Source organism: Pongo abelii, chromosome 19, assembly GCF_028885655.2.
Source record: "Pongo abelii isolate AG06213 chromosome 19, NHGRI_mPonAbe1-v2.0_pri, whole genome shotgun sequence".
NCBI classification, from domain to species: Eukaryota; Metazoa; Chordata; class Mammalia; order Primates; family Hominidae; genus Pongo; species Pongo abelii.
The window spans coordinates 79,797,418-79,812,409 of record NC_072004.2 but is presented as its reverse complement, the minus strand read 5'-3'; the positions used below and the strand labels follow the sequence as shown (position 1 = coordinate 79,812,409).

The following is a 14,992-nucleotide window of genomic DNA, read 5'->3' as shown; positions in this document are numbered from 1 at the left end:
TTTCCTGCTTTTCAGCCCCGGTGGATGAGGTCCAGATTTCTATCCTGTCAAGTAAGGTGGTGGAGTCTGGAGAGGACATTGTGCTGCAATGCGCGGTGAATGAAGGATCTGGTCCCATCACCTATAAGTTTTACAGAGAAAAGGAGGGCAAACCCTTCTATCAAATGACCTCAAATGCCACCCAAGCATTTTGGACCAAGCCGAAGGCTAGCAAGGAACAGGAGGGAGAGTATTACTGCACAGCCTTCAACAGAGCCAACCACGCTTCCAGTGTCCCCAGAAGCAAAATACTGACAGTCAGAGGTGAGTCAGGGTCTCCACAGCAAGCTGTGCTGTGGGCTCCCAAGGGCAAGACCAGAAAACACACCCCGTGTAAGAGGGAGTTGGGAGGAGTTTAGCTCATGTGACTGAAGGCTAGGAGACTAATGTCCTCCAGGCTCTTGGTTGCAAGTGACAGAAACCCACTCAAATTAAGTAAAAAAGAGGAATTGATTATTATAAGGAATTGGGAGAATGTCACATTGTTCCAATTACAGATTCTTGGCAGACTCACCATTGAGTCATCTTGGGTCAAACACCCACCCACAGACCACCTGTGGCCAAGGGGATTGAGTCACGCAGAACAGACATGATTGGGGAGCCCACTTATGTGGGTGGGGGTGGTTTCCTGGAGAGGAAGAGGGCTGAACACACATGCCAAAAAGGAGTTTACTCCACTTGAGCCCTGGAGTTGGAGACCAGCCTGGGCAACATGGTGAAACCCTGTCTCTACAAAAAGTACAAAAATAGGCTGGGTGCAGTGGCTCATACCTGTAATCCCAGCTACTCGGGAGGCTGAGACATGAGAATCACTTAAACCCAAGAGGTAGAGGTTGCAGTAAGCAGAGATTGCCCCACTGCACTCCAGCCTGGGTGACAGAGCAAGACTCTGCCTCAAAAATCAAACCAACAAAAAATAGCTGAGTGTGGTGGTGTGCTCCTGTAGTCCCAGCTACTCGGGAGGCTGAAGTGGGAGGGTTGCTCAAGCCCAGGAAGTTGAGGCTGCTGTGAGCTGTGATCAGCCTCTAGCATGGGTGACAGAGTGAGACCCTGTTTCAAAAAAGAAAAAAAAAGAGTCTACCCCAGCAAAGCTTGTTTGTTCCCTCCTTGAGGACCACAACTGACCTCTATTTGTAGCAGAAACAATAATTTCTGCACCAGCTCTGAGTGCAGAACCCCTCAGAGGTAGATGGATGCTAAGGCAAGCTGCCAGTTACAAGAGCTGTGAGAATCAGTCCGACTTTTGTTGCTTAAGCCTGATATTATTTCTTCCTGGCAGAGGAAGAGCCTATATACAAAAAAAAAATTTTATTTTGTTTTGTTTTGTTTTCAGTTGTTCTTGCCCCATGGAAGAAAGGACTTATTGCAGTGGTTGTCATCGGAGTGATCATTGCTCTCTTGATCATTGGGGCCAAATGTTATTTTCTGAGGAAAGCCAAGGGTGAGCATAGTTCTTTCCTTCCATACTGACTGGTCGTCCTTGCCAGGAAACCAGCCAGGGATGCATGGTGCTTTTCTGACCCCTGGATTCAGCTAGGCAAAAATGAAAGCTATTACTTTCCTCATTGGGCAAACCAGAAAAGATAAATTTGAGGGGAAATTGCATCTTTGTGTGGTTAGAAGAAGCCATTTCTGTAGAATTGTCCACACCTAGTCCGTAATGCGTGTAGAGTAGGGTGCAAGCGTCTTGGAGACACACATACACGTGCATAACACCCACATGTTGCACACACACATTGAATGCTTTGTAATTAACCTGGCGGTTGTGCTGTGACTTCTACCCTATGCTTGGGGTTAGCTAAGTAAGCCCGGCTGAGCAGCCAGACCACCCGCTGATTTCCAGGAATCAGAGTCAGCTGTCCAAGACTCAAGGAAAAGGGCAGAGCATCAGCAAATCCTGCAAAAATTTTTTTGTGGGATAAGGTAGGTTCTTTTGGAGCCTCTGGTGCTGCTGCCCAGGATGGGAGGGGCAGATGGGGAGGGGCCCTGGTTTTTGTCAGGAAAGCTGCCACCCATCAAGGAAGATAGAGCACACCCTGGCTTTGATCTCAGGCCAGCTTCGAGTTACAAGCGCAGGGATTGATTTGGCCTTTACTTTTTGTAATTATCTGGAATCAAAGAGAGTAGTCAGGCACGGTGGCTCACACCTGTAATTCCAGCACTTTGGGAGGCCAAGGCAGGTGGATCACTTGAGGTCAGGAGTTCAAGACTAGCCGGGACAACATGGTGAAACCCCCATCTCTACTAAAAATACAAAAAATTGGCCAGACGTGGTGATGGGTGCCTGTAATTGCAGCTACTCGGGAGGCTGAGGCAGGAGAATCACTTGAACCTGGGAGGCAGAGTTTGCAGTGAGCCCAGATCACACCACTGCACTCCAGCCTGGGCAACAGAGCAAGACTCTGTCTCAAAAAAAAAAAAAAAAAAAGAGAGAGACAGAGAGAGGAAGAGAGCTGCCTGCTTATCTGGCTAATCTGGTTCCTGTATCATTGTCCCTTTTTCCATCATATTTCACTAACAAAAATCACTTCTGGCTAAAATAGTCAAGATATCATGTTTCTGGGGAAATATCTTGGTATAAGACCAAGAGAATACCTCTTTTCTGTCTTTTGTGAAAGAGTGAATATATTTGGCTTCCTTTTCTCTCTTTTTCTGGGTATTCAGTCTTCTGGGAAGTCAAATGTAGCTGAAAAGAGTGTTCCTTCACAGCTTACTAGGAGTAAAACAAAGAGAAAAGAAAAGTGTTTTCTATCTATTAGGTTAGTGCAAAAGTCATTGGCGTTTTGGCCATTATAATAGTATGGATGTGGGTACCGTATACTGACTTTGGTTTTTCTTTTTCTGTTTTAAAGCCAAGCAGACGCCAGTGGAAATGTCCAGGTGAGTGTATTTGTAAGAAGGGGGCGGCTGCTCTGTGAGCACGGTGGACATTCTGTGGAAGGAGATTCTGGTCATTAGGAAGTTTTCAGTGACTCTTGGCAAACTCAGAAAAATATAGGCCTTCCTTGGGTGTGAGTTGTGTGTGTGAGTTGTGTGTGTGTGTGTGTGTATCTCAGTGGAAGAGTGCCAATTGTCCTTTCATGGGAAGGAATGGCTTTTATTCTGAGATCATGTCCTTCCTACATGATTATTTGTGAAATCCCCTTTTCCTTATGAAATTATAATGGTAGTAGATAAAATTTTTTAAATTTGGCAAAATAGAGTTGGCCTTTAAAAAATAGTTTTACTACCTTTACTGTTCTTGAAATCCCAAATCCAAAAGTATAGAAATGATTGCTGTGTTCCAGAGAGAAACAGTAGCGCAGGATAAGGAATTCAGGGACTTGGTAGTAGCCTGTGAAGGACTCCTGGTATTCATGTGCGCTTTGCTCCTGATGTTTATTTTAATAGGAAAAAGTTTTACCACCGCCAAGCATGGTGGCTCGCGCCTGTAATCCCAGCACTTTGGGAGGCCGAGGCAGGCAGATCACCTGAGATCAGGAGTTCAAGACCAGCCTAGCCAGAAAAACCCCATCTCTACTAAAAATACAAAAATTAGCCAGGCATGGTGGTGCATGCCTGTAATCCCAGCTACTCGGGAGGCTGAGGCACGAGAATCGCTTGAATCCAGGAGGTGGAGGCTGCAGTGACCCGAGATTGCACTGCTGCACTCCAGCCTGGGTGACAGAGCAAGACTCTGTCTAAAAAAAAAAAAAAAAAAGTCTTTTCACATAATCCTTGGAGCTGCCAAAAAATATTAGTTTTCCAAATGAGAGAGTAAAGTTTTCCTTACCTTGGAAAACTCTTCCTGGTTTTTCTCATGATCTTCCCTTGATTACTTTGGTGGTTGGGGTTAGAACAATAACAACAACAAATATATCTATATATTGTTTTCCTTTTTTATATTTCATTTTAAGGCCAGCAGTACCACTTCTGAACTCCAACAATGAGAAAATGTCAGATCCCAGTATGGAAGCTAACAGTCATTACGGTAAAGTCATGGTCTCCTGCCATTGCTAATTTTCCCCAACTTGCTACATACTTCCTTAGCCCTCTCAGAAGCAGAATATGTAAGTGGTGGGATTACGGTTGGAAGAGAAACCCTGGCTTCAACAGGGTACTTCATCTCATCAGCCACTGGGCCGTGTAATATACAGAAACGTAAAAGGAAAGGTAACACATTTTATTCTAACTTTGCCTCCTTCCAAACACTCTGTAGAAGAAAGATGGAGAATAATCATAATGCATTCAAAGACTTTGAACATTGCTCCAGCGTAAAATTATAATTCTCCATTTTCAAGACAGAGACCAGATATCGAATGAAAACATTAGTAAAACATCTTCTCAGGTGGAATTATTACAAGCACAAGACAGTTTTACTTCAAATTTGCCACAAAGGGAAAGCAATTTCAATATTCTTTCAGTAGAGGCATAAAAAAAGTGTTCCAGTTAAGAAATATCTATTCATAAGGTTCATCAGTAGCTTCAGGGTCAGCTCAGCTGAATGAGTAGCCAGTCCTAGGAGTTCTTAATCCCAGGTTAGTAAGAAAATTGCTCAAGCATTTCAGCAGGGATGCTACTTACTTCCCAGAGGGGGCTATAATTACATCACAAAAAGTCCTATCCCAGACCAAATTTGGAACACTCTTCCTCTTTTCTTTCTTTCTTTCTTTTTTTTTTGGACAGGGTCTTCCCAGGCTGGAGTACAGTGGTGCAATCTCAGCTCACTGCAGCCTCTACCTCCCAGGCTCAGGTGATCCTCCCATCTCAGCCTCCTGAGTAGCTGGGATCACAGGCATGTGCCACCATGCCCAGCTAATTTTTATTTTTTGTAGAGATGGCACTCTACCAATGCTGGTTTCAGACTCCTGGGCTTAAGAAATCCTTCTGCCTTGGCCTCCCAAAGTGCTGGGATTACAGGTGTGAGCCCCTGAGCCCAGCCACTTTTCTTGCTTTATGAGCAGGTTTGGTCATAGAATGCTCATGTTCTTTTCCAATTCTATAAGTGTCTCACAAAATAAGAAATTTTTAGGATATACTTTTTACAGACACATATTTTGCTTGAGAAATATGTTTTAAGAATTGAGTAATTCATATAGTACTGAATCATAAACTTTAAAAAAGGCAAATAAAATATTTGTAGTAATAAAAGTAATGTGTCAGTAAATAGAAAAGAGCAAATATATTGTTTAAGAAACTATATTCTAGGCTGGCGCGGTGGCTCACGCCTGTAATCTCAACACTTTGGGAGGCCGAGGCGGGTGGATCACTTGAGGTCAGCAGTTCAAAACCACCCTGGCCAACATGGTGTAACCCTGTTTCTACTAAAAATACAAAAAACTAGCTGGGCATGGTGGTACATGCTTATAATCCCAGCTACTCAGCAGGCTGAGGCAGGAGAATCCCTTGAACCTGGGAGGTGGAGGTTGCAGTGACCTGAGATCGCAACATTGCATTCCAGCCTGAGCAACAAGAGCGAAACTCCATCTCAAAAAAGAAAGAAAGAAAGAAACTATATTCAGGACAGTCATGGTAGTTCATGCCTATAATCCCAGCTCTTTGGGAGGCTGAGGTGGGAGGATCACTTGAGGCCAGGAGTTGGAGACCAGCCTGTGCAACAAAGCGAGACTAGGAGAATCGCTGGAATCTGGGAGGAGGAGGCTGCAGTGAGCCGGAATTTCACCACTGCTCTCCAGCCTGGGTGACAGAGCAAGACATTGTCTCAAAAAAAAAAAAGAAAGAAAAAAGAAAAAGACTACACAGCAAGTCAAATGGAGCCCACAGGAGGACCAACGAGGGGACCCAGGACCCAGAGACAATGCTGGTTGTCACTACACTGAATAAATCAGGCTTGACTTTGTTAGGGGTACTGAATTTTTAAAAGGTTTTAGAAAACTAGAATTTCCCTTATCACTCACCCTAATTGTTATTTTTCAACTAGGTCACAATGACGATGTCGGAAACCATGCAATGAAACCAATAAATGATAATAAAGGTAATTATCTAATTACATGTTTTTATTAGAACCAACTTTTACGTTTAAAAAAAAAAGACTCATAGGAAAAGAAAACTAAAACTTGAGGGACTGTGGATAATTTCCCACCTCTCTTAATGACCCTGTACCCAGCCAAAGTGTCAATGAAGGTGGCTAGTTGCTTTCACCAGAGATGCTATATAGTGTCCTCAGTGGGAAAGTCACCTAAATCAAAGTAGGGAAAAACTGGGTTATACCCAAAAAACAACTTCCTGACTCATAATGGGCTACTGGGTAAGGCAGCGGAACCTCTTTTTTCTTGAATATCGAGGTGGTGATTTTTAAAGACAATGGACAATAAATTGCTGTCTTCTGCCTGAAGCACTGAGGGATTGGACTAAATCATTTTTCAAAATTCCTTTTGCTCTGGGCTGCTGCCATGGGAGCTAAGGCTCCTAACAAAGAGAAAGGATTCTGTTGAGATCTATTCCTTTCTTTCTTTTTTTTGTTTTTTTCTTGAGACAAGAGTCTCGCTCTGTCACCCAGGCTAGAGTGCAGTGGTGCAATCGCTGCAACCTCCACCTCCTGGGTTCAAGTGATTCTCCTGCCTCAGCCTCCCAAGTAACTGGGACTACAGGCGCCCACCACCATGCCTGGCTAATTTTTGTATTTTTAGTAGAGACAGGGTTTCACTGTGTTGGCCAGGCTGGTTTCAAACTCCTGACCTTGTTGTCTGCCCACCTCGGCCTCCCAAAATGCTGGAATTACAGGTGTGAGCCACTGCTCCCGGCTTTTTTTTTTTTTTTTTTTTTTGATACAGAGTCTTACTCTGTTGCCCAAGCTGGAGTACAGTGGCGCAATCTTGGCTCACTGCAGCCTCCGCCTCCTGGGTTCAAGCCATTCTCGTGCCTCAGCCTCCCAAGTAGCTGGGATTACAGGTGCGTGCCACCATGCCCAGCTAATTTTTGTATTTTTAGTATTGATGGATTTTCACCATGTTGGCCAGGCTGATCTTGAACTCCTGACCTCAGGTGATCTGCCCGCCTCAGCCTCCCGAAGTGCTGGGATTACAGGCATGAGCCACCACACCCAGCCTGAAATGTATCTTTGACTGCAGAATCATTGTTTTAGTAGCCGATGAGAATCCCTATTCTTTAGGACTTTAAAAACAAAACAATAATGTTATTTTTGACTTGAAGACAAACTACTTTTCTAGCTTTCACCTTAGTACCCTGAGCGATTTCATTTACATGTATGCCTCATACTCTCCAAGTATTTTTAGGCTAGTGACCCCTGTTTCCCATTTCCCAAAATCCTCTCAGTCTTGGAGGTAGTAGCTTTGTTTGCCTGTGGCTTTGGAGAAGGCTTCCAGCATCTTGAGTGAGACTGAACTGGGAGAACTGCTGGGGCTGATACTGGGCTGTTTTCTGTTTCTACTGACCTGTTCCAAGTCCCCCCACTGTAGAAACAGGGACCTAGGCCAGAGGGTCCCTCCACATCCTGGTAACAAAGGAGTCAGGGAGGAAACCATGGGCCTCGAGGCTCTGTATCTGCCTCCTGGACCAGTGTGGGGTTTGTACTCCCTTCCTCATCCTGAATGGAATTAAGCCTGTGTCTGGCTGCCCCCTCAAAATACAGAATACGTTAATAACGTGAATGAAAATCTAGCCAGGCGCAGTGGCTTATGCCTGTAATCCCAGCACTTTGGGAGGCTGAGGTGGGCGGATCACTTGAGGTCAGGAGTGCAAAACCAGCCTGGCCGATATGGTGAAACCCTGTCTCTACTAAAAATACAAAAATTAACCCTGTCTCTACTAAAAATACAAAAATTAGCCAGGCATGGTGGTGCACACCTGTAATCCCAGCTACTCAGGAGGCTGAGGCAGGAGAATCACTTGAACCCGGGAGGTGGAGGTTGCAGTTAGCTGAGATCGCACCACTGCACTCCAGCCTGGGCGACAGAGTGAGACTCTGTCTCAAAAAAAAAAAAAAGAAAGTCTCTACTTCTATGATCTGAGGTGCCCACAAGAGATTCCACCTAAACAACAAGCTGCTGTGGTTTCTTTGAGCAGAGCCTCTGAACTCAGATGTGCAGTACACGGAAGTTCAAGTGTCCTCAGCTGAGTCTCACAAAGGTAAGTGCCACTCGAGTGAGTCCCCAGGCATTGCCTTTGGCTTGGGTGTAAACCCCAGGGGTGGGGTGGGGGGGGGGGGTTGCCGTGTTCAGTGAGAAGAGTCTGTGCACCCTCAGTCACTCCAAAGGAAGTGATTAGCAGACCTACCGGCCTGCTAAGACTGGAAGGAACAAAGGCCCTGGCCCTGGCCCTGTCTCTGAGCTGTAAAATTTCAATAATTTAAAAGAAAAAAAGAAAAGGCCAGGCACGGTGGCTCACACCTGTAATCCTAGCACTTTGGGAGGCCAAGGCGGGTGGATCACCTGAGGTCAGGAGTTCGAGACCAGCCTGACCAACATGGTAAAACCCTGTCTCTACTAAAAATACAAAAATTAGCCAGCTCTGGTGGCGTACACCTGTAATCCCAGCTACTTAGGAGGCTGAGGCAGGAGAATCGCTTGAACCCGGAAGGCAGAGGTGGCAGTGAGCTGAGATTGCGCCACTGCATTCCAGCCTGGGTGACAGAGTGAGACTCCATCTCAAAAAATATATATATATAAAATATATAAAAATACATATATAATATATAATATATATGTTTTCTTTGTGTATATATAATATATATTTTTATAATATATTTTATATATTTTTATTTTTTATTTTATATATTTTATATATATTTTTATATTTATATTATTTATATATTTTTTATTTTATATATATATTTTTTTTCTTTGTTGAGACAGAGTCTCACTCTGTGCCCAGGGTGGAGTGCCGTTGCACCATCTCGGCTCACTGCAATCTCTGCCTCCGGGTTAAAGCGATTCTCCTGCCTCAGCTTCCTGAGTAGCTGGGATTACAGGCACCTGCCACCACAGCCAGCTAATTTATTTTATTTTATTTTTTTATTTTTAGTAGAGATGGGATTTCACCATGTTGGCCAGTGTGAACTCGAACTTCTGACTTCAAATGATCCACCCGCCTCAGCCTCCCAAAGTGCTAGGATTACAGGCGTGAGCCACCACACTTGGCCTCAATAATTTAAAAAATTAATTAAAGAAAAATAGAGACAGGGTTTCGCCATGTTGTCCTGGCTGGTCTCAAATTCCTGGGCTCAAGCAATCTGCCCACTTTTGTCTCCCAAAGTGCTGGGATTATAGGCGAAGCCAATTTTTGATAATTATTAGTTATGATACTACTAATAATAGGTAAGATTTATTGAGCACTTACTAAGTGCCAGGGAATTAGGAAGTACTGAGCAATTTGTCCCTTCCAGAGGTAGACCCCTTGCCCAAACCCAGTGTGTTCCTGAAGTTGTTTGTGCAGACTGAATGTGTGTAAATCAAATGCATGTTTCAAGATATCGAGTGCTTTGCCATTTAGAGGGACACTTAGGTAAAGGCTTTTGAAAGCACAAGATCCTTGTCCGTGTGAGCAGTGGCACTGATTTTACACCTTGGGTTTTGTTTTTGTGTATGTGGTTCTCTCAAGGGCAGGCTGGCCTGGAAGTCCCTGTCTCTGGTTCTGTGCTGGGGAAATGGATGCAGAGTGGGCTGCTTCATAGCAAATGCTAGAATATCAATCTCGTTTGTTTTGGGTACCGTAAAAAACATGCATCTCCTGGCCAGGCACGGTGGCTCACACTTGTAAACCTAGTACTTTGGGAGGCCAAGGCAGGCGGATCACTTGAGGCCAGGAGTTCGAGACCAGCCTGGCCAACATGGTGAAACCCTGTCTCTACTAAAAATACAAAAATTAGCTGGGTGTGGTGGCGCATGCCTGTAATCCAAGCTACTGGGGAGGCTGAGGCAGGAGAATTGCTTGAACCCGGGAGGCAGAGGTTGCAGTGAGCCAGGATCAAGCCACTGCTCTCCAGCCTGGGTGGCAGAGCAAGACTCCGTCTAAAAAAAAATTAAAAATGCATCTCCTAACCCTCCTCCTCCTTTGCTAACCCAGATTGGGCAGTACACACCCCGGGGGTCACTGCACACTCCTGCACGCTCAAAGGAAACAGTGGCTCCTGCACGCTCAAAGGAAGCAGTCTCAGAACCTTCCTGCCCAGCTGGGAAGCTCCCTGGGATCATTGCCATCTGTCTCCCTTCCTCTGAGGCTAACCCCAGGCTGCATCTACCTAGCCAGGCAGGCCTGGGGTAGTTTTCCTGACTGTGCAGGCTGAATGCGTGCAGTTTTTCAGGCCATGCCAGCCACTAGCCAGACCACATGGCAATGGGGTCCTGAAATCACCCCTTGCTCCATGATCTTGGAGGAGTCTTGGACTTCTCCTTGTCTTCTTTTTTTGAGCTTGGGCTGAGTGTCAGCAGGTGTATGCACAGAACTTTCCCTACAGGGCTGCCCCGTAGAGCCGCTGGGCTGTGTGCTGCACCACTGGGGCACATTCCCATAACCTACCAACAGAATGGCCCCCGGGGGTTGTGTACTGCCCAATCTGCACAACTCACTTCCAAGTGTAGACTGGACCTGAGAAGGGTGGGGAACGCGGCAGGCCTGAAGCTCTCTTCCTCGTTTTTTCTTTTCTTTTTTTTTTTTTTTTATGACAGTCTTGCTCTTGTCACCCAGGCTGGAGTGCAATGGCACAGTTTCGGCACACTGTTTCCTCCGCTTCCCGGGTTCAAGCTATTCTCCTGCCTCAGCCTCCCGAGTAGCTGGGGTTACAGGCACCTACCACCATCCCCGGCTAATTTTTGTATTTTTAGTAGAGACAGGGTTTCACCATGTTGGCCAGGCTGGTCTCGAACTCCTGACCTCAGGTGATCCACCTGCCTTGACCTCCCAAAGTGCTGGGATTATAGGCATGAACCACCCAGGCCTGGCCTCTTCCTCTTTATTTCATTGTAAAGTGATTGACTTGTTGAGATAACAAATTGTGATTAAGGCCCTATGCAGGCAGCACAAGCACATACAGACCCTCCCTTGTGGAGGGAATGCCTGGGAGGCAGCCAGGAACACACTGCAGCAAAGCCCTGCTAACCTTCAGGGATCACTTAACCTTCAGTGATCTGCCCACCTCAGCCTCCCAAAGTGCTGGGATTACAAGCATGAGCCACTGCGCCCAGCCCTGGTTTTCTTTTTCTTGCTCAAAGGTGGGGAAGGGTTGAAGGGACAAGAAGGAGGTATTGTAATCCCAGCACTTTGGGAGGCAGAAGCGAGAGGATCACCTGAGCCCAGGCATTCAAGACCAGCCTGGGCAACAAAGCAAGAACTCATTTCTACAAAAAATTTAAAAATAAGGAGGTATCGAGACCCTCCAGGATTGGGTGAAGCAGAGGCGGTCAGCATGTGCCCTCCTTGCCAAGCTGTGCAGCTGCAGGGATGCCATCACCTAACTGGTCCCTCTTTTCCCATTTGCACAAACGCTGTGTGGGCTGCAGAGGTCCAGGTAGATCCGTAGGGAGGGTCACTTGGGGGCAATGGAGAGCTTTTTGGGAATTCAATTTGAGTTTTCTAGACCCATCATCCTCCTCCTTGGCAGCTAAGGAGCAGTGTGGGAAGTCAGACCTGAGCCTCAGGTGTTCCCTCTCTCCTTCCTGTGGGTGGAGAACCAGGTATTACCAGGTAAGAAAAGGGGCTTTGTGGGTACAAGGCCAGTGGTGAGTACATTTGACCTGGTCTTGACCAAGCCAGTTCCCTGCTCTCAAGACTTCCTCCTCCTGTGGAGGAGGGGATGGGAACCACATCCAGCTCTGACCCTAGTGGCAGCCGACCAAGTGGTCACTTGGGGTGGAGGAGGGAAAGGAAGGAACTCAGTAAATCCTGGTTTGCTGCATGTTTGCTCTGAGACTAATTGCTGGGAAAACCCCATGACGTTGAAGCCATCTCCTTCTCTGTTAACACAGAGAAAAACAGAAGCCAAAATAAAGCCCCATCCGGAAACATCCCTGACAGCAGAGACAAACAGCCTGCCAGCCTGGTTTACTCATTAGTGGGCAGCTGCTGCCGTGGAGTGGGTGGGGAGGGGAGGTAGTGATGAGCTGCAACTCTGCCTGCCCACCCGTCACTTAGCTGGGCAGATTCGGGGGCAGCTGCAACTCTAGCAGCTCCACCAAAAAGCAGAAGCCCCCAGGCCCAAACACCAAGCCCTCTCCCTCCATTTATTCTCCACCTGCCCCAGCCCCCACTGTGGGCCTGGGTCGGAGGGTGAGCTGGCCATGACCACCCCACCATGTGCCTGGTACCTGGTGTTTGATAGCATTTGTTGCAGTGTCTGCATTGTTTGTGCACCTGTCTGCCTCGCAGCCTGGAGCTCCTGAAAGCTGGGACCAGGCCCCCATCACCTTTCCTCTTCCACAGTGCGGGGTTCACACTAGGTGTCTAGGATTCTGCTGAGTGAGTGATTTGGCCAGGCCTGACATCAAGCAGAGGGTGTCTTGGGGATGTGGAGGACCCCCAGTAGGGATGGGGATTCCTGCAGCTTCCCTTGAGGCCCCCACATCTGGTGCCACAGAAAGAGAGTGAGGGATGTGTGGGCATCTCTGCTGTCCCAGCAGTGGGGTGCCCTGGTAGCTCAGCCACTCTACTGAGTTCCAAATCCTGTTTGGTGCCCTGGGGAAGTCAGTGTAAGGCCCTAGTCACCCCAAATGCCCCAAGTTCAACTGTAGGGATCTGACCCACCCCCAGGCTTTCTCCTCACAAATGGTTCCTGACGCAGGAACCACCACCATTACTGTCGCTTCAAACTTGGGCAGGTGCCCCCAGGCAGCTGAGCAAGCCTAGGAATGGGACGTGTCCAAGACCCCAGCTGTCACCCCATAGGAGGTCGGGGTCTGCCAGGGAGACGGACTTGGGAGCAAGTCACGTCAGTGTGTGGTGGACAAATGTCACCAACATGCTGTGGAGCTCAGGGGGCCCTGTAACTTCCCAGGGCACAGAGAGAGGGTGAGTGTGGGTGTGTTGGTACATGTGTGAAGCTCCACCAGGGTCGTGGGGAAATGGGGCAAGGAGAAAGGGCAGTGCTGGCTGTGGAGGAGTGTGTGTGGGGCCAGGAAGTGAGAGTGGGGTGTCCCTGGAGCATGGTGAGACAAGGGCATCTCAGTGCAGGTAGAGTCCAGGGTCACACCCCAGCCATCCACTCCGAGGAGGGAAATGCACTGACCGTGGCACAGGAAGCCTCTTACCCTATCTGGCGCTTCCTTCCCCATCTGTAAAAGGAGAACAGTGGCCCACACGACATCAGGCTCTTTTCTACAGTGAGGCTTCCTGGGCCTCTGTGCAGGTGACAGGAGCTGGGAAGTGGCCAGGTTCCATCCTGTTTCCTCAGGGTTGGTGGGTATGTATCTGTGTGCACACCCAGCTTGCATGTTTGTACATGCAGTGTTTATGTACATGCTGTATGTGTGTATACAATGTGTGTAGACACACCCTACACACTGTATGAGGGTATACATAGCATGTATACACATTGTGTGCATGGGTGTGCGTGTGTATATGCTGTGTGTGTATTTTTGTGTACACATCCTGTGCCCATACCCCAGTGTAAGGTAAACAGATGGCAGGAAGGGCGCCCTTAAGTCTCCTCCAGGTATACGCCACACCCTGGGTCAGTCATCATGCTGCCATATTGAGAGGGTCTAGCCCAGAGGCTCTCAGCCCTGTCTGCATATTAGAGCCCCTGAGGAGATCCTAAAAAACCAGCACCAGGGACCCCCCCAGACCAATCCAACCAGAAGCTGCAGTGAGGCCCAGGAGCCAGCAGTGAAAACAGCCAGCCCAGCTGTCTAGCCCTGTAAGAGTTCTCAGTCCTGGCTATTCCTGGGGTCACTGACAACCCCCAGGCTCTAACCCAGACCTCGGGATCTGGTTCTGGATCCCAGGGTCTGGGCTCTCAGGTGATTGGGAGGCCATAGCCCAACTCTGCATTGAGGGACCTGGCAGAGTGTCTGGACAAGGGTCACGGTGCAGGGGAAGAGGAACAGGGCCACCAAGGTGGAGGCTGCAGGCCCTTGCTGGGGGCCCCTCCATCCGTGGCCCCTCAGGTCCAGGGTTCCTCTGGAGCATGTGGCCCTGCTCCACAATGGCCTGCTGACCTCCTATTCCCAGACTGGGAGTGATGCTGGTTAGACCAAGACCTTCTTCTTCTTCTTTTTTTTTTTTTTTTTTTTTGAGGTAGTGTCTCACTCTGTTGCCCAGGCTGGAGTGCAGTGGTGCAATCTTGGCTCGCAGCAATCTCTGCATCCTGGGTTCAAGCGATTCTCGTCCCTTAGCTCTTGAGTAGCTGGGATCACAGGCACGCACCACCATGCCTGGCTAATTTTTTGAATTTTCAGTAGAGACGGGGTTTCGCCATATTGGCCAGGATGGTCTCAACCTCCTGACCTCAACTGATCTGCCCAACTCACCCTCCCAAAGTGCTGGGATTACAGGCATAAGCCACCGCCCCCAGCCAGGATCTTCTAATATCAGAAATGACAAGGTCTCTGGGTGCTTCTGGACCTGGTTCTGGTGGGGTGCAGTGGTGTGGTACAACCTTGCCTGCAGAGCCTCAGACCTTTTCCTATGACTGCAGTGGACTGACCTTGTTCCCAGAGGCAGCTACTAACTTATGCCTGGTCCTTTTTCCAGATCTAGGAAAGAAGGACACAGAGACAGTGTACAGTGAAGTCCGGAAAGCTGTCCCTGGTAAGTAAGGGTCCCCAGTGCCCCAGCCTGGGGGATGCCCCCTAGAATCACTGATGGGGCCTTGGGAGTGGGCAGAGAAAAGAGGAAGCAAAGAAGGCCAAAAAAGGGGTGCCACCTCTTACACCAGTGCTGTGGGCTCCCTCTCTCCCACCACCCTTAAAAAGTCACCTCGGGTTACATTTACTATTCATTTAGTCAATGAGTGCTTCTTGAGCGCTTACTAACGCCAGCCAGTGACCCTTACCTGCTCCCC

At 47.9% G+C, this 14,992-nt stretch overlaps 1 protein-coding gene across 3 annotated transcripts in view; it reads left to right on the top strand.

Annotated features, from left to right (window-relative positions):
• PECAM1 (platelet and endothelial cell adhesion molecule 1) overlaps window positions 1–14,992 on the top strand; it is a 65,349-nt gene that overhangs the window by 31,474 nt on the left and 18,883 nt on the right. For all 3 annotated transcript variants that reach the window (XM_054535686.2, XM_054535687.2, XM_024234936.3), the window contains 7 exons: window positions 16–303; window positions 1,373–1,480; window positions 2,892–2,919; window positions 3,936–4,009; window positions 5,960–6,013; window positions 8,065–8,127; window positions 14,683–14,739. In XM_054535686.2, the coding sequence (XP_054391661.2) occupies window positions 16–303; window positions 1,373–1,480; window positions 2,892–2,919; window positions 3,936–4,009; window positions 5,960–6,013; window positions 8,065–8,127; window positions 14,683–14,739 (672 nt within the window). The remainder of the gene's footprint in view (window positions 1–15; window positions 304–1,372; window positions 1,481–2,891; window positions 2,920–3,935; window positions 4,010–5,959; window positions 6,014–8,064; window positions 8,128–14,682; window positions 14,740–14,992) is intronic.